Raw genomic sequence first — 19,059 nt, 5'->3', positions numbered from 1 at the left:
TAGTCGTGGCAGAAGGACAACCTCGTGGTTGAAGAATCTGAAAGACAGGTTCCACCTTAGCACACGTTTCCTCTTTCATGCGGCAGTTTCAAAAATTAAATTACTTCTTCTACTTCGTACAAAAGCGGCACACTGAGAAGAAAAAGAATTTGATTGATATATGTCCGCCGAGGTAGACCTTTCCCCACGTGTCCACCTCCATCCACCAATTTTTATTAACAGATCTTTGCAATTTAAAAGAGCTGAGTGGCACTGCAACCGTTATGGATACCTGATGGATGGATATGATAGAGTCCCGTTACATAAATTCCACACAATTGCATTTTTTCTCATCACATTTAGGTTATTAACTAGAAACCAATCTATTATCTTCGAAACAGTAATTAATTGTCCACAACGTTGTAGGCAAATCGGTGCAATTTTAATTTAAATAATAACGAAAGATCATCAGTATATAAAACTTTTTCATGTTTTCTAACTTCCTAGAGGCTATTTAAATCATTAATATAAACGAAAAACCGAAATTTACTTAACATTGAACCTTGATTTTTACACGTGCTACATGTTGACCCTGTTGACCTCGTAGCATTGACATCGACCCCCTTTACTCTGCAACTCAAATAGGTCACGGTCACGACCCGTTACACAGTAATGTCAAAATTTCCTGATCAAATTATCATGGTTCATCAATCAAATGCCTTAGTAGAGTCACAGAAAATAGGTTGTAGCATCATACGGGTCTTCCCATTCGGTATGTATCATGTATTCATGTACCATCAACTCAACACCAGACGACATATAGTTCTTTCAAATGTTTTGCTATGAGTGGCATTGGGATAGGTGGGAAATTAGTGCGATCAGACTTTCTACAACATTTTAGACGAGGAATATTTTTAGCTTACCGTCATGAAAACAGAGAACACACTATCATTTTGAGGATGGTGTATTAATTGTAAATAAGCCACTTAAGATCTACAATACGTGCCATAAATTTTAAATTGTTTGAAATAAGTTGTAAAGAGCCTCCATGAATAGATTTTTCTTTTTCTTCCATCATATTTCCATCATCAATAAAGTATTGAGTATCACTCTTAAAGCCAAAGCAGTAGAGCCTATCCTTACGTTTTTAAACATGCAAGATGTGGAATGGGCTCACTCTTGAAGTGTTTCCAGTGCATTATGACATGGGGTACTTTAAGAAGCGAGTAAACAGGATTTAGGATTGCGATATATTACTGCTTCTCATGTGTTCTTCTTCTCGTTTACCTTCTTTTTTACATTTAAAAAATAAGAACCCAAACCTGATGATTGTGAAAGCACTATATGCGAAAGCATTACATGAACTGATGTTTACGTAATCAGTGGCGTTCAGCAGTAGAAAGTATATTGACATTGTTACAGTTTATGAATAGTTTTACTTCTAACTCTTTACCATTCATGCTCCGACCTGATGAATCGGCTTTAGTATTTAATTTTCATTTCATTTTTCGGCCATTTTTGTCCCACTGCAGAGCAAAGGCCTCCCTAACCTTTTTCCACTCTTCGCGATTTAACGCCACTACAGCCCAACACCTCATATACGCGTCCAATTCGTCACGCACGCTATCTGGGTCTTCCACGGCTTCAGCTTGCGTTTGATAAGATCCACTCCGTGGTGGTTTTTGCCCACAACTCGTTTGACGTGCGGCGTAATGTATCCAGCCAAGTTCCAACGTCTACGATTTGTGTTTTGGAGCGCAGTATGCTGCATACTGCGCTCCATGCCTCGCCGACAAACCCTTAATGCGAACTTTTGACGATTCGTCAAAGATCAAGTTTGAGCACCGTAAGTAAGGACGGGGAGAATGCGCACGCATGAGCTTTCTTTAGAGTTAGAGGTAATTTTCTCTTCATCACGTCTTCCACTGACCAAATGCTTCTTCAGGCATTTTCCGTGCTATGGGCAACCTCTTTTACTTGTCTTGCCTGTTCGAGAGAGACTATCTGGACAAAGTAAATGTACTCCTGGACGTACTTAACCCTCATATGTCCCACACTCACTTAATATACAATTTCTTTAATAATATTCTTTTCAGCAAGACGTCCGTTCAAAAGAAGGCCTATTCCACTAGGTCCTACCAGCTGTTCCCCCTGATGGGGATTAGTGGATTTTTTTTCCATTCTTCCCTACCACAATAAGTGGAATTTCATTTCCACTTAATTGGCTAATATGTAAACACAGTGTACTGTCGCCTAAATTAATAATCACGCTGCAACATCACGCCACTTACGCTTATACAAACACAAAAAATGTTTACTAAAAAGTATTTGTGGAAAAATTTTAGGACGTTATAACTTATTTGTTTGTTAAATATTTAGAATAAAAAACAGACGTGTTTTATTATTTTTATTACATGAAAAAAAAAAAATCTATACAATACCTAGGGTGTACTATTGAGTGATAAAACGGATCTTTGCTGTAATATTGCCAACTTAAAAAAATATGGATAATGTATTTTTCAAACTTACTTGACCAATTACAAAATACTCTCTGAAATTGCAACTAGCAATTTTGAAACCAGTATAGGTAAATAATTAATAGGATCAATAATCTCAGTACTGAGTACTAAAAAAACCGACCTCAAAAGTACGTGGAATTACATCTATTTGCCAAGTTTTATTGAAATATCGCCACTATACAGGACTTGACTCAGGTGATAATAAAAATCAGTTCTCACTACTCAAAGTATATTGAGAGAGAAAAACGCCTTGAATTGGAGAATAGCAAAACCAACCGCGACAATAGCGACATAGTTTATGTTACATTGCATTAAACATGTTTTGTATATTTTTTATGTGTAATAAATAAATAAATAAAAAAAAATAAAAAAAAAACCATTAAAATAATTGCTCCTTAAGTAAAATTTAGGCGTTATTTATAAAAATGAATGTTCATGCGTCAAGCTACCCTTAGAGGTGGATGATTTTCTTCAAAATGAAATGGGGCCACTATGGAGGTACCCTCTTTCCAACAATTAAACAATGCATTAGGTACCAAATTAAATTAATTGATACAGGACATGACATTAATCAGATTAGATGGATAAAATTAATATATGAATAAGTAAATAATTGTAAAGGAATGTATGCATCAATCAATTAGTTCAGCGCATTCGCCAGATCTGTGCGCACCCTTTGAATGAATAACTGAATATTACGAAATATATCGTGTGTGTGTTATAATGTTTTTCTCTTAAATCAAAATTATATACGAGTATAAACTTATTGCTATAGCTAAAGCTGGTGTAACCACTAAGTTGCTATCTCTCACGGTTTCGTAGGACCTCGTTTCGGGTATCTTGCATCCTTACTGCTTCTGACAAGTCGTGGCATATTAAATGTTGATTGTCGACTTATGTCCATTGTGAGTAATCTGGTATGTCAAAAAGTTGCAATCGTCATCCCTTTTCAAAAATTCTCTACCATGATGACTCCATTGTACCAGAATCAGACCCATATATTTCGACAGAGTCAGTGAAGGTGCTTGTTATTAAGTGATACAGAATTTTTTTTAAATAAGGGCAATTACAAATTTAATATGAAAAAATCTGAGTCTAATATACTATGAAGTAATAGTCTGGCGAATCCAAGAATTATACTCGTACACTTTTGTAAAAACAAGAGGAAAATTCTCCACCCCACACAAACTTGGTCCATAGCTGGCAATCCCGACAACTTCAAATAACCCCTTTCTATCACGCTTTCGCCACATAAGAGGACCTCCCGAGTCTACTCTGCAGGAATCTGTACGTTCATCTTTACCACCACCAGCGCATATTTGTCCCTGCCATAGATCGAGTTCGTGACCCTTGACGTCGGATATGGCTTGGCATTCCTGTAAATTGTAGGGGAAAGTTTAAGAAATGGAGATACCATTGTTTGAGAGTCAAGACCAAGATTGATGTGTCATATTCACATGTTTTTTAGAAAGAACACCTCGGTTAGCTCGATTTTGATATATTGCATATACTCACAGAATGTGACACAAGTGGTAGTTCTGCATATAACTTTAAGTTACTCGGTCTGTAAGTGCTAATACCCCATCCGGCCGCAAACAATTCCCGGCGAGACGGTGGTGATAAAGTCGTATCGGATATTGGTAGACAAATTGGACGGATGAAATCTGTAATGAGGATGTTTTCGTCTTAATATTTGCAAAATTTAAAGGCACTCTCATACATAGTGAAAAGTCTAGTTCAAATGGGTAATTTGGGTCACCGCACAGTTGCCCACTTTCACTATATGATAGTAATAATTCAATTGATGCAATTCGTGTGTTTTAGACTCAGTTTTCATCATGGATTTTTCATGATAGGTTTTCCGAGTAATTTTTGGTGATTAAATGTCACTTGCTATGAAACTGAAGGAAAACTGCTTAACCCTTCGGAGAAAGTTGAAAAAAAAAAACAAGACAGACATGTCCGAAGTTTCAAATTAGTCGATAAGTTTTTCAACTTTCCTTTAAAGACTATAAGTTCTTTTGATTGGAGGCCGCTTACTGCCACACTGAAATATTAAACTATATTTGGGCTAAGTACGAGTGTATAGTTATTGTAATTGACTTGCCGGAATAAGGCGCTGATTTACTCATCCTCAGCAAAGCGATATCATGTTTCCTATTCTCGTCATAAGGGTTGTAGTCGGGATGTGGGATGATCTTTTCAATAGGTATGACCACACCGGCATCGGAACAGTCGGAACCTCCTACAAACCCTACGCAGTCCATTTGGTCGATTTCGTTTGAGGTGTCGTATTCGCCAAGACGAATGTTGCTGCTAGAATAGAATATATTTATACTTTATATACACACATACAATAGTAGAATACTTGATAAATGACTAAATCACGAGTAGGTAAAGAAGGATCAACAGATTAAGAACATTTCATGGAAATGTATTCAGGTAAAGTTTCAGACAGCTTTCGAGCGTTTTTGTGACCAAAACATTGATAGAAATCGAACTATTTTGATGATTTGTTCTGCGTTGTCTCGCCAGTTAAAACTTCCAATCATCATCATCATCATTATCATCAATCCATTTATACGTCCCACTTCTGGGCACGGGTCTCTGCTAAGGCGAAGAACTAGGCCATAGTCCAATAAGTAGTCAATGCGGGTTGGGGACTTGTCACGTTTTCCGGAATCTTTTTCGACATGCAGGTTTCATTACGATGTTTTCGTTCACCAAAAAGCTCATGCTTGGTAAATTTCGCACATAAATTGCGAGCATAAGGTGCGAGCCGGATTCGAACATACGTCCTCTGCTTAAGAGGCGGTAGGTCAAAGGCTACCATGACGTTTTTTAAACTTCCAAGGTCAACGTTAAACCAATGCATGTGAAAAAGTATTGGAATCATTTTGTTAAGGGCAATACTTGGCAGTGCGGAACTAAACGATTAACGGGTTGTGGCATAATAATGGTCACTTACGGAGGATAAATATCTATTTCAGTAACACAAAACGCAGCTGTGAGCACATATCGATCGCTGATGAGAGCTCCTCCGCAAAGAAACTTGGTAGTGTTGTTCTCCGAGCCCTCGATTATCACTAACCAGGGAAATTCATCTATTTTTGCAATGTCGCCGCCTGAAATGTATCGAAAGTTCCAGTACTGAAAAGTGAGGTTTATGATCGTCGGATGAACTCTCTTGCGATGTGTGTTGTGTGTTGTCTCTATAGTTACTAGGATCCACTTTCCTACCGCTTGTCGATAAAGGACAATATCTTTTTCGTAACCTATAAAAAGAGCAAGTGGGGACCAATGGTTTTTTACATATAATCTTCTGTATGGTTACATTTTGATGTTACGTCATCTGTTATTACTCTGGGTTGCGGTCCAATTTAGAAAATGAATATTTGTATGCAATTTTTCTAATTTGGCTATGGTTTGCTTGTTTTGGGCTGTATCCAATTTTTCTTTTGTATTGTTTTTATTATATAGAAATCGGATTCGGTAGTCATTTTGCAATACACAATGTGTTGTTGTCGGCATCTGTTTGTAAATAGTTCATTAGTAACTAACAGGAGTCATCACGTCGACAATGTTTGATAATACTCTCCTAATTGACAGTTTTTTTATAATGGTTTTCTGATTTAGAATCGAGTTTCTGTAGTAGAAATATACCGACTTCTTTCTTTTTGTTCTCTTGTTATTAAAAGTTTGCTTTTATAATGTGGGCACAACACATTAATCATACGTAATGTAGCAAGTTTAAAAATAATATATACTAATAATATGATCATCCTCGGCTACTTGTTTCCCACAACAGCCTGAATAAGGGTCAGGAGGCGAAACACCAGGTTTTCCATCACAGTCTTTGATGAGATCCGGATTAAAGTTGGGGTTACGTTCTGGCAGAAGACTTTGGAATTTCGTTTGGTTTTGTGTTGGACAACATACCTGGAAATAGACATGAACGTATTTTGACCTAATTCGTTTAGACCGGTGTCTTTTTTGTAAATAGCGTGTTGATTGCAGCTTTTCAGCTAATTAGGTATGTGCATTATGACCAGACAGGTCAGGTCGTTCTTGTAAAGGAAACCTCGAACCTCTGTTTTTCCTTTTGGTGGTGAATCTATTGAGGTACCTATCTCCATTTCTATTAGCACGTGAATTCTTTAAAAAATGGGCTTTCTTACTCTAGGTGTATTCCCTTCAAATCCGCAAGTAAAGCTTCGCAACTTATCAATATCTTTTTGAGATTTATCAGGCTTTTTCACGATACTTAAAAGTTCGTTGCAGTCGAACAGAGAGACACAACTGCCGACATCACTTGACGGCGTTGTGCATGATGACTCTGAAATTAAGGACCAAGTTTGATTTGCATTGAGACTAGAAGACTTTGCAAAATGATGCACGGCAATTGTGTTGTCATGCAACAGATGCTAGTAATAGTGAGAATGAAGCCTATAATAATTAAATACGAAAATTAGACTAGTTCTGCACCAAAAACAATACACACGAAAATAATAAATAACCCGTTAAAATGTACTTGGTGTGAATATACATATATGATATGTATAAGGAAACACTTTTGTCTATTTATGTACATATATATTTCCATAACAATTAAGATCATACATATTTTATATACATCGTACAGCAGGTAGGTTGGGTTAAGATTTTCTATTTTTCTTTTTTAATTTGTTCTGTATTTTTATTGAGCGAGTATTTGAGTTTTCGCACACATATTTTAAAGCGTATTATTATTTGAATTCTGTGTTTACTGTCTCAAAATACAATTTGAATAAACTTTTTCGTAACAATAGAACACTTTCTGAACGGCAAATAAAAATAAACGGTAAACTGGATTTACTTACGTCCTTCCACAATGAAAATATACGATGTCACCAAAGACGATATTAACATAAACGGATTCATTTTAAATTTTAATAAGCACATGTATATGGAATATCAAATTCCATTTGTTAAATTTTGTTTTATTAAACGTCCTCTAGGAATGGCTGCCTACTGAACTCTGATGCCTTCTGCCTAGAATACACAAGTAAATAAACTTGTATTTTGATGCACATGATCGTGTCGACTGCTTTTTGACTGACTTGCCAAGCGTGTTTGGGGGGAAAATATATATAAGGAAAATTAAGTGATTTTTTGGAAGTTGAAACAGGTCTTTATAATGTGTATCTGTTCGTACGGGTCTCTTTAATTGTATTTTGTACTTAGTTTTGTAATGTTAAATGGAAGATTTGATTTCAGTTTCGACCAAATTTTCGTATGTCACAGTATACTGTAAAAATATTTATTTTTTGTGAAATTACTCCATTAGTTTGTTATGATTATTAATACAAAGATCGAGCGCTTAGAAAAAATTTCTTAGATCCGACTGGACTCGAACTAGCGACTGTTGCCTCAATGTCACTATCGCTCTGCCGACGAGTAAGCGCAAACGCGTTACTTCACCAGGAGGTCTACCACCTTTCCAAAAACAATCTTATTTCACTGTAAGGTCGTTATAATATTACTCATATTCGTATCATGACAAACTTTTCAACCAAGTAATGTATTATTGTTAAAGTGATTGAAAAAACCATTGACTTACAAATAAAAAACGGATGATTTCCCAAGATTGTCTATTCTTTACTAAAAGTAGGAAAGCAAATAATATATGAACTGTATAATGCCATCTCTTTCTTTTTAACCGACTTCAAAAAGGAGGAGGAGCGCGATAACTCCGGCGAAAATTAATTGTGAACCGATTTTGATGATTCTTTATTTGTTGGAAAGAGGGTACCTCGCTCGGTGGTGGTCCCATTCAAATTTGAAGAATATATTCCACTTTTAAGGGTGGCAAACTAGGGGATGAATCCGGTTTCGCACACTTTCCTGTAACCGATTTCATTAAAACTTGGCAAACAGATGTATGTAATTTTGAGGTCGGTTTTTTTAGTATTGCGATGTTTTCTCTGTAGGGCGAAATCAGATCCTTATGCATAATACAATAAAAAAAATAAAATGCACACTTATTTGTTCTTCAAATTTATTTATAATTGAAAATGTACTTAAAAGTCTAGTTTAAATTCGATACTAAGAATTTCAATATAAAATTCTAAGGTTTAACAGTCTGACGGATCCAAGAAATATACTCGTACACCTTCGTATAAAGACCGGGCACATCATCACATTGGATGGAAGGAAACTGTCCAAAGCTGGCAATCCCCACCAATTCATAGAATTTCTTTCCTTTACGGTTCTCCCACATGAGAGGACCTCCTGAGTCCCCTGTGCAGGAAGCTTTACCCAAGTCAATACCAGCGCACATTTGACTCTGCTCAAGGGAGACAATGCGACGGCCGTATGTGTGTATATCTAGGCAGTCCTGGAAAAAAAAACAAGTTTATGAAACGGATATATTAAATGTGCGAAACGCTTCCAATATTTATGTATTTCTGGGAAGAATATCGGAGTGCTCATTATTATTATTTTTGGATTTAAAAAAACACTGAGTAACTACTCGATTTGAAAAACCTCTGTGGACAGGAAACCAAGTAATTGAATCCGATACCTCTGTCTTTGTTTTATGATATCTAGTGACGAGACGGGGTGGTGGTAACCGACATGAACTTATCGTTCAAAATCGTAACGCAGTAATGTGAACATTACTGCTTGGGGGCAGAAATTGGTACGGTGACCGTACTGTGGAATATTTACTTACTAGTATAATAAGACAAGTAGTACAACTCCATACAACAACAATAACGATGCATATCCAGTAATGACCACGAGCACCCTTACCGAAACAATTACTGTGAAATAAGTAATACTCCACCAAATTAAAAGACGCATTATGCGAATGAAGCTTCATACTTGACACTGTCCTTTGCTCTTTGGTCCAGAGTCGCTTGTATGTCCGCGCCCACCACGCCCCGTATACTGACACACACTTTCGCATAATCTCGCGGTGCATTCGAGTTGCACAGCGCGAGTCGTCCACGCCCCATTCGTAACTAAATTGAAGTCGCTCGGTGTAACCTCAAAGGTTCGTGGAATTCGCCCAGTTTTATTGAAATCGGTTACCGGAAAATGCGCGAAACCGAATTCATCCCCTAGTTTGTCACCCTTAGAGGTAGAATATTTTCTTCAAATTTAAATGGGGTTGATACTGAGGTACCCTTTTTCCAACAAAAAACAATCATCAAATGAAGTCGATTAAAAATATGAATATGTGTTTGACAAAGGACAATATGGTACGAGAATACTGCGATGAATATTTTTTCTTTTTAAATTATGATTACAACTAATAAAGTGACAACGCTACGTCCGTAGCGTATAGACATTGTCGGACCGAATAGACAGGAGTTGCTTTACTTGTCTTATATTGGTGTGATATTAATAATAACTTCTGCTACTGCTACTAAATATTAATAAGTATGCTGCAAGTGAATACTCACACCTTCCGGCACAAATGGTAGTTCCGTATCCAACTTTACTTTACTAACGTGAGCTTCATTGACATTGTTCCACCCTGCTGCAATCAGTTTCCAGTTTGGAGGCGGTGATAAAGTCATATCGGATGTTGGTAGGCAGATTGGACGAATGAATTCTGTTTGAAAGATTTTCAATGTTAGATATCTGATAAATTGAAATTCGAAGTATTGAAAATATAATTTTACATATTATTCGTAGATGTAACTGTCGCCTTAAAACTGTCTTTTAATTGGAAGCTCCTGCTTGCCAATCTGAAACGTAAATTAATAACTTACCAGAATAAGACGCCGATGTATTAATCCTCAGTAAAGCAATATCATGTAAACCGTTAGGGTTGTAGTCGGGATGTGGGATGATGTTTTCAATAGGTATGACGACTGCGCCATCAGTACAATTACGACCGCCTTTGTAATTAACGCAGTCCGCTTCATGGACCTCGTTTGATGTGTCATACTCGCCTAGACGCACGTTGCGACTGGGGAATGACATATAAAATTATTATAATGGCAAAAACATGGGGTGTGTACATGCAATAGTCAGATATTTGCTAAATTATTAAAACAGCAGTAATTTGCAGAGGATCGGGAGAGCAAGGACATTTTATTGCATGGCAAGGATTTGGATTCTACGAACGAGCGTTTTGAAAATCTAAATAGGGTTAGAAAATCGACTGTTTTGATGATGTGCGAGATTTTTTTATAGGTACTGCAGTAAAGCCGACTATTATTCGGTATATCCGAAAAGATATTGTAATCATTTTCCCCATTGTAGAGGTAAACAACGCAATAATACGTAATTTCCCTAACTGTTTAAAATGAAGTTGTAAACGGTACGTTGACATGGTGCCGAAGCCGAAGTGCGCACGGAGACGCCATTATCGTTTTGCATTGGCCATCGATATCGGATCTTCGGTAGTCGAATGGGTTAAGGGCAATAAGTCACAATCAACTGGGCGAAGATTACTATATAAAATGATCACTTACGGAGTACCTCGAGTTAGCACTTCTCCAGTGACGCAATGCGCAGCGGTTAGCACATATCGGTCGCTGATGAGAGCCCCTCCGCAAAGAAGCCTGATGTTTTGGTCTTTGAAGTACTCGATATGAACCAACCAGGGATGTTTGTACACGTTTGTTATGTTGCCGCCTGAAATACATAGAACTTTTCTGTACTAAGAATTGTGATAACTTTATCAGCCCTCTCTCACAATGACACGAAACGGCATGTTTCTACGACGTGTGTGCATGTTAAATTGAAACAAAATGATTATTTATTTATCTATTGCAATCGAGTCTATCAATAGAGATCGCCTTCGTAACTGATCGTAGTTCGCCTACCACAGAAAAATTCAGGGAATGAACAACCACTTGGTGTGATACGAAACTTGTTTCGATGACAGTATTGTATGTAATTTGTATTTTGACTGAATCTATCGTTAGACGTCAATCTTTGTCATGTATATTTAGATATCTTCAACCTGAGCAGTTAGTTAGTCTGGGTTTCACATGAAGAAGTCACGGTCTTGTTTCTTGTTTCTTCTTTTTGTTTTCAGTTTTTTAACAGTGTTTACTTTTATAATGTAGGCACATCGAGTATATATATGTGTGGACACAACACATTAAATTATAGCACAGCAAGTTCAAAAATACTACATACTAATAGTATTATCATCCTCGGCTGCCTGTATCCCACAACAGCCTGAATAAGGGTGAGGAGGCAAAACACCAGGTATTCCATTACAGTCTTTGATGAGATCTGCATTGAAGTTGGGGTTATGTTCTGGCGGTAGACTATGAAATTTCGTTTGGTTTTGTGTTGGACAGCATACCTGGAAATAGACTTGAGCGTTTTTATGTGCAACGGAATGCGTTAGGTTTCTTTTTTTTTGTAAATAGTGTGTTGATTGCAGCTTTACTAAATCCGTTTGTTAAGCTTGGCAATGACAAATCATCGGTTCGAGAAGATACATTATAATATTTATGTATGTAAGACCGTATTTACTTTATTTGACATTGGTTTGTATGTTTGTCTTATTTGTATTGCTAGCCAGCCGACGGACTGACGAATGCAGACTTTCTGGCAGTGGTTCCGTTACTTTGCTTAAGTTATTACGACTCTTGTTGTGAACAACTTGACCAGTCTGGTCTTATAAAGGAAACCTCGAAATTTTGTTTTTCTTTTTTGTTGTGAAAGGATTGAGATACCAATCTCGTTTCCTATTAGTGCCTGATTCTTTAAAAAAAATAGAATATCTTACTCTAGGTGTGCTCCCTTCAAACCCGCAACCAAAGGTTCGCAACTCATCAATATCTTTTTGAGATTTATTTGGGTTTTCCGCGATACCTAAAAGTTCGCTGCAGTCCAACAGAGATACGCAACTAAAGACTTCACCTGACGGCGTTGTGCATGATGACTCTGGAATAAATGATCAAGTTAGATTTGCAATGAAGTTTAAAGACTTTGCTCGCACGGGAATTTATGTCCGAAATTTAATTTGTAATTTACCATGAGCTTTTCGATGAAGGAAAACATCGTTATTCTGTACAGGAACACAGTGACGCTTTTAACGAGACTGTTAATTAGCAACGATACGACATTTTTTTAAAACTCGTTTATAGTTCTACTAGTTGTACTATGTACAGAACTATAATGAAATTTTTCAGATCAGTACCGAGTACCATAGACAATTTTGGTTCAACACTAAAAAGAGCGTCTTTGTGATATGATTTATGAAATTATAATTGACAGATTGAAGTACAGGATTAAAGAACAGTTATTTCAGTATAGGACGAGAATTTTTAAATCTAAAAAAATAGCTTATATATATAGCAATTTCGCACACACATTTTAAACTTTGTTTATTTTTATTAGTTTCTGTAATTTTAATAAACTTAGTATATGTATATGTGTTTTCCTGATACTGTATAATTTTCGTAACAAAAGTATTATTTCTGAACGGGAAAAAAATCGATAAACAATTTACTTACGTCCTTCCACAATGAAAATATACGATGTCACCAAAGCCGATATTAACATTAACAGATTCATGTTAAATTTTAATAAGCACATGTGTTTGGAATTTCAAATTCAAATTTTTTAAATATGTTTTTTTAAACGTCCTTTAGGAATGGCGGCTAATAGTCAAGTAAATAATTTTATAATTTAATACAAATGGTCATATCGACGAGGAAAAGGATCAATATCTTCAAATATAAGGAAAATTAAATGGTTCTTAGTAAGTTGTAACCAGTTCTTGTAGTGTATAAACTATTTTCCTTAGGTTTGCATCTTAGTATTGTTTACTTATTTTTGTAATGTTGAACGATAAGTGAAAGTCGAAGTCAAATAATCATTTATTCTATAGGTAAAATTTTTACACTTGAAAACGTCATTTTTAAGCTACAAAAAGTAGCTTAAAAACTACTACTACTGCTACGGCTACTGCTCGTTCACTACGCTGACCTCCCTGAGAATAACGAGCAAGAAACTCTCGGGATCGCTCTTTTCAAATAAACTTAAATGCTATGGACTATACACTTTGAATCATAATTGTGTGGAATCTAGACTCTTGTTGTCTTTCCATACTTCTTTATCTAAAACATACTCTTCAATTTTGTAGTATGACTTTTCAATTAAAATACTTTTAATGCAAGTTTTAAACTTAGGAAATGATAATCTTAATATATTCCCTGGAATCTTATTATAAAAACGTATACAGTTCCCCAAAAAAGAATCGTTTACCTTAGTTAAACGAAATCGTGGTACCATGTGTTTGGACTTAGTTCTAAGGTTAATATTCAATCTGCCGCATTACCCCACATGAGAATCCCGTAGGACATTATACTATGGAAGTAACTAAAGTAAACTAGTCTAGCAGTAGCAACATCGGCAAGCTCACGTATTCTACGGACTGCGTATGCAGCAGAGCTTAATCTGATAGATTTGATCGAATAATGAAAATGACGAGTAAATTGTAAAAATATTTAGAAATAGTTTTTGGTTACTTCTCACTGTTTAACTAAGACCCGGCCCGCCCACTAACGGGGCGGCTCTGTAGGGGATCCTTCAGTATTCCTACGTGCACCCTGGCGGCAATTATGCCGAAGCATCCTTAGGCCTACCGAATCATCCTTAGGTATGCCGAAGCATCGCGACGTCGTGCTCGCGCCTGCCGTGCGTACCTCACCGCGCCCCACACACTCGCATAGTCGCACTCTGCGTTCCGAAGTCTGCCGAAGCATCCCGAAGGCCGCCGAAGCGCCCCGAAGGCCGCCGAAGCATCGCCAAAACGCTACTGAGGCATTTCGGAGGCGGCTTATTCGGTATCCCTAAGTATGCCGCAGCCTTGTTTTTGTAGCTACGATCATTATCGTTGAAATGTCTAGTGAATAGACTTCTCTTGTGAATAGATATTTATTGACATTTGTCATTTATTATATTTAATATTCAGTGCTTAATACTTTACTGCATTCCCAATAGTTTACAATGTAGCAAGTGGACACGCTTAAATTAGAGCTTTGATGGACCCTGTTGGGCTCAGCAAAAAACACAGAGAGGGCAACACTTAACAAACAAAATCTTCAAAAAACCTTACCAGTAACAAAACACAATTTATACAAAAAGACAACTCTTAAATCTCAAATAAAAACTATTGCAATACTGTATTATTATTTTGAAAGATTAATGAATATCTATATATGTTATTAACAAAGAAAATAAAATTAATAAGAACAACAAAATGGTAGCATTTATGCCTAGTATTTATATACGTATGTTAACTAAATACAGTGTGTACATTAATTATTTTAATACGAACATATTTCTTTATCGTTTAAATATTCGCTTACATTGTAGTAACTTTTACTTACTAAATTTTTTTTTCAAATATGATGTAAAACTGTTGTCGCTGTGTATTTCTTTTATGGAGTTTGGTAGCTTATTATAAATTTTTATAGACGTTACAAATGGACTTGATGTATGGAGAGAAAGAGTTGAATTTGGTAACATAAGTCTGTTTTAGTGTCGAAGACAATAGTTTGTAGGTATGTCTTGCCGTTTTTTATAGAGATTAGGATATTTTCTGACAAACTTGCAGGATTCAAAAATGTAAATATGCATGGTAAAGTTTATTTTTGGAAGTAGGGTTTGCAACTTTCGGTTATATCAATGTTAGCTAGAAATCTTATTAATTTTTTTCTGTAAGGTTAAAATTGAAGAAGATTCTGTGCTGTTTCCCCACAGCATTACACCATAGTTGAGCCACGCATAGTTATACGCGTAGTAAGTGGTGAGCGCGGTTTTTAAATCAGTTGTTTTCTTTATTTGACAAAGTGCATCAGCAAATCTGCCGATTTTAGATCTTAATTTTTGAATATGTGGTTTCGAATTGACATGTGTGTCTAAAACTAAGCCTAGCAAAGTAAATTCTTGAACGTAATCTAAATGTATATTGTTGAAATTAAAGTTAATATTTAAGTTATTCGTTTGGTACGGATAAAAAGCTACTTTTGGTTTTTGCAAAGTTAATTTCAAGGTTGTGATCGGTCATCCAGTTGACTGTGGTTTGGAGCATTTCGTGAAGTTGTTCATTTACATCTGTATTATTACGACATGTCGTAAGCAAGGAGACTTCGTCAGCAAATAGGACACAATGTTCATTTAGGTTAAAACCGGGATAGATGCCGCAGTGGGATAGGTGCCTCGTTTTCAAAAAAACTTAACTTCCCCAAATCGCAACAAAGAATAATTAGTAGACGCCTTTGGCTTCTGCATGCGTTTATCTCCGGGACGAACACGACAAACGGTTCAAAATATTCAGACGCAAGTAATTACTGTTGCATAACTTTGTAAGTTATAATAAATTCCGTTTTATTTTTATTATATCTAAACACTGGTTCATTAACTGCGCACCTAGGTACCAATAATCGCTCTTTTGTATATAGCTTAGTTAAATAATAACAAATCTATCCACATCGAATAGGATAGTCGCCTCGATTTTTCGCGGTATATAGGTGCCCTTAGGGGCAAAGGACAAGACAAGAAAGTTAAGAAAAGAAAAATGAAAATACATTATTTTAGTGAAAAAGACGACTAAATAATAATAATTTAAAAGTAAGTAAAAGTACCAAAAAGACAAATTTTTCACAGTTCAAACAGCGAACATTTTGTTTAGAATGTTTTGATAGTTACAAAAATACGAAGTGAAGTAGATAGTAACTTTAAATACGTATATATTTATTATTAAAGATGTAATATGTATATACATTATATTAAAGATTACAAATAAAACATTTTATTATGAATTTTACTATTTTATTCTAAAGGGCATCTATCCTTCTTAGTGTTTTCATTGTGTAGCATCTATCCATATAGGTAGGCATATATCCTCAAAAAAATTGGTTTGTAAAAAGTCAATTTCTCCAAAATCAGTAAATGTTAGATCAATAAAATCATGTCTAAATGTAATGTAAAAGATTAAACTAGTTATATCCATAGGAATTATTCATGGTAAACTTATAATTTTTAAATTAGGAGACTTTCAAAAAGTGGGGCATCTATCCCGGTTTTATGCTATAGTTTTAGGTAAGTCGTTGATGTAGATGAGTATTTTAAAAAAAATCACGAAATATTTAGCTTGATATGCATAACGTACGGACAACGGCACACCAGACTACACATTTTTACATGTGCAAATTATATTATCATGTAGGTATATGATAATATTATTTGCACTTGCATTTTTCAATAAAACTCGAAACTTTGCAATCGGTTATTGAAACTGAAACTATTTTTGTTTTTTAACGACTTCAAAAAGAGGAGGAGGTTCTCTATTTGATTGTGTTTTTTTTTGTATGTATGTTACGCGATAAGGCGTTTGTGATTCGATTTTGATGATTCTTTTTTTGTTGGATGAGGGTACTACAGCGGTGGTTCCATTTAAATTTTAAGAAAATAATCCACCTCTAAGGGTATAAAACAAGGGTATGAATGACTTTTGAGGTCGGTTTTTTTTTAATTTGTTGAATTCCAAATTTAGATCCGAAAAATTAGTTTAATTTCTTTCCTTAGGACTCTTTTTATTTTATTAATCTGAATTCGACTTTTGAAAAATACGAAATACACAATTTGTGAGATTAGTCACGAGAGCTTAAGCGTAAGCTCTGTTCTCTGCACAACCATATTTTTATCAATTTTCATTTTTACACACGAAAATAAAATCATATAAAAATTAAAGGGCGATGACGCTTTCTTCATTAAAAAAAATCAAAATAATATCTTCAATGACTATAATGTTTATAGGAAAGTTATACATATATAGCGGGAGGATAACATGCCAATAACAAAGCCTGTTTGTCTGCATACTGATTTATTGGCAAGAAGATAAATGCTAAGACCGGTCGCAGCCCGCATACATTCAAACACATATACACTTACAAAACCGGCTATGAACGGTTTTTACAAATTTATTTATTGCAATAAATAAATATATAAAGTTATAAAATCATGTCAATGTAATATATTTTAAATATTATAAATAATAAGAATAGTAAAACGAATAACCGCTATAAAAATATATAAAACAAACACTCTGGACTAAAAACTAAAGTAAATCCACAAAAATGTTTGTATAGTCAACAGCACATCAAGCTACACATTGATGTGTCTTGTACCGTTGCACTGGAGGCGATTTTCGAACAAACATATGTAGTCTGATGTGCTGTTGTCCGTACATACTGAAACCAATTGTATATTTTGGTATAAACATATTCAAATGACAAGGTTCGGGGGTGTTCGGGACAGGGACAAGTATTCGAAACTTATATTTATTGCACTATTCACTAGACAACATTTTTTGCTCTCTCACTAAAATACTTCCGTATAATCTTATTCTATTGACTTTGCAATATTACAAAATAAAACCTACAATGCTACTGAAAATATCACTAAGAGCGGTTACACGCGGTGACTTTTCTTAGCTACCTTTAGACACACGCGCTGCTTTAAGCAACGACGTAAACGCGCGACTGCATCGATGGAATCGCTTATAAATCACAAGTATAGCGATCCAATAGTGTGTCGTCGCCATGTGTCAAAACACAATCGATATAATGGACAATAATAACCTTAGAGGATGGAAAAAAATAAAAGAAAGGAGCTGCCCTAACTACGGAATAAACGTGCCTACCTAAACAAAAATTGAACGAACAAATGGCGGATTTCTTTAGTGTCGTACCATAATCTATCGATAAGTCACTATCGCCATGCAGTCATTTAATTGAAGTAGATAAATATTTCTTTTGGGAATATTTTAGGTTATACGAATATCCGGGAATGTCACATGAAATTTTGAATTTATTGTTTTTTAAACATACTCAAATATTACGAAAAGTGAATTTGCACAGAAAAAAATAATATTTGTAATTTGAGAGTATTTAAAAAAGAGAAAACTTTGAAATATAAATCCTTATACATTTCCAACCTCAAGATTCACTTTTTCATAGAGAAATTTTTAAACAGATTCCAAATAGTAGCTTAGTGTTTTATTCCAAATAGTACCTTTTTTGTATTTATGCATTGGTATAGAATTAATATCAGTGACTAATTTAAGTGAACATTTAATACTTCCATTTAATTTTGGAAATAAATGAAAGTAGTAATATTATCAATAATAATATTATTATCATACGTTTATTTGCTTAAATCATGGTATAACAGGAGATGTAACAAGAGACAGTGTTAGTATAAACATGTTTCGCATATATTAAATAGCATGCAAATGTCTGATTATACAATGTCAATTGACTACTATTGGCCGAATGCCTTTGATTTGTGCAGAAAAATCGACACTTCACCGAAGTGAGGCAAGTAGTCACGAGCGACTGCAGGTTGTGACAAGCCACGTCAAACGAGCTCTATACACGTTAGTCTTTAGGCTTTATAAAATAAGAATTTTTAGTAGTTAGAGTTATCAGTGGGAAAAAATCGGAAACGAGTGGATAATTTTGTTTTCAGGAACTGAGAATGCCTAGTAAATGAGTCTCTGTTTAATCTAAATTAAATATAAAATTATTTACCA

At 35.3% G+C, this 19,059-nt stretch overlaps 2 protein-coding genes across 3 annotated transcripts in view; one reads left to right on the top strand and one right to left on the bottom strand.

The window, feature by feature from the left end:
- Positions 1-19,059, top strand: part of LOC113227450 — a 324,353-nt gene that overhangs the window by 225,985 nt on the left and 79,309 nt on the right. The gene's annotated exons all lie outside the window — the stretch shown is intronic.
- LOC113227452 (phenoloxidase-activating enzyme-like) lies at positions 3,007-7,498 on the bottom strand. The gene is made up of 7 exons (XM_026460382.1): positions 7,358-7,498; positions 6,677-6,834; positions 6,266-6,437; positions 5,467-5,623; positions 4,606-4,814; positions 4,014-4,162; positions 3,007-3,874 (listed from the first exon to the last, which is right to left on the bottom strand). The coding sequence occupies exons 1-7, from the start codon at positions 7,437-7,439 to the stop codon at positions 3,602-3,604; spliced, it is 1,200 nt and encodes a 399-aa protein (XP_026316167.1). The 5' UTR covers positions 7,440-7,498; the 3' UTR covers positions 3,007-3,601.

This window comes from Hyposmocoma kahamanoa, unplaced genomic scaffold (assembly GCF_003589595.1).
Source record: "Hyposmocoma kahamanoa isolate Upper Pololo Valley unplaced genomic scaffold, ASM358959v1 210, whole genome shotgun sequence".
NCBI lineage: Eukaryota > Metazoa > Arthropoda > Insecta > Lepidoptera > Cosmopterigidae > Hyposmocoma > Hyposmocoma kahamanoa.
The sequence above is the reverse complement of the archived record's forward strand: the minus strand, read 5'-3'. Positions and strand labels throughout refer to the sequence as shown.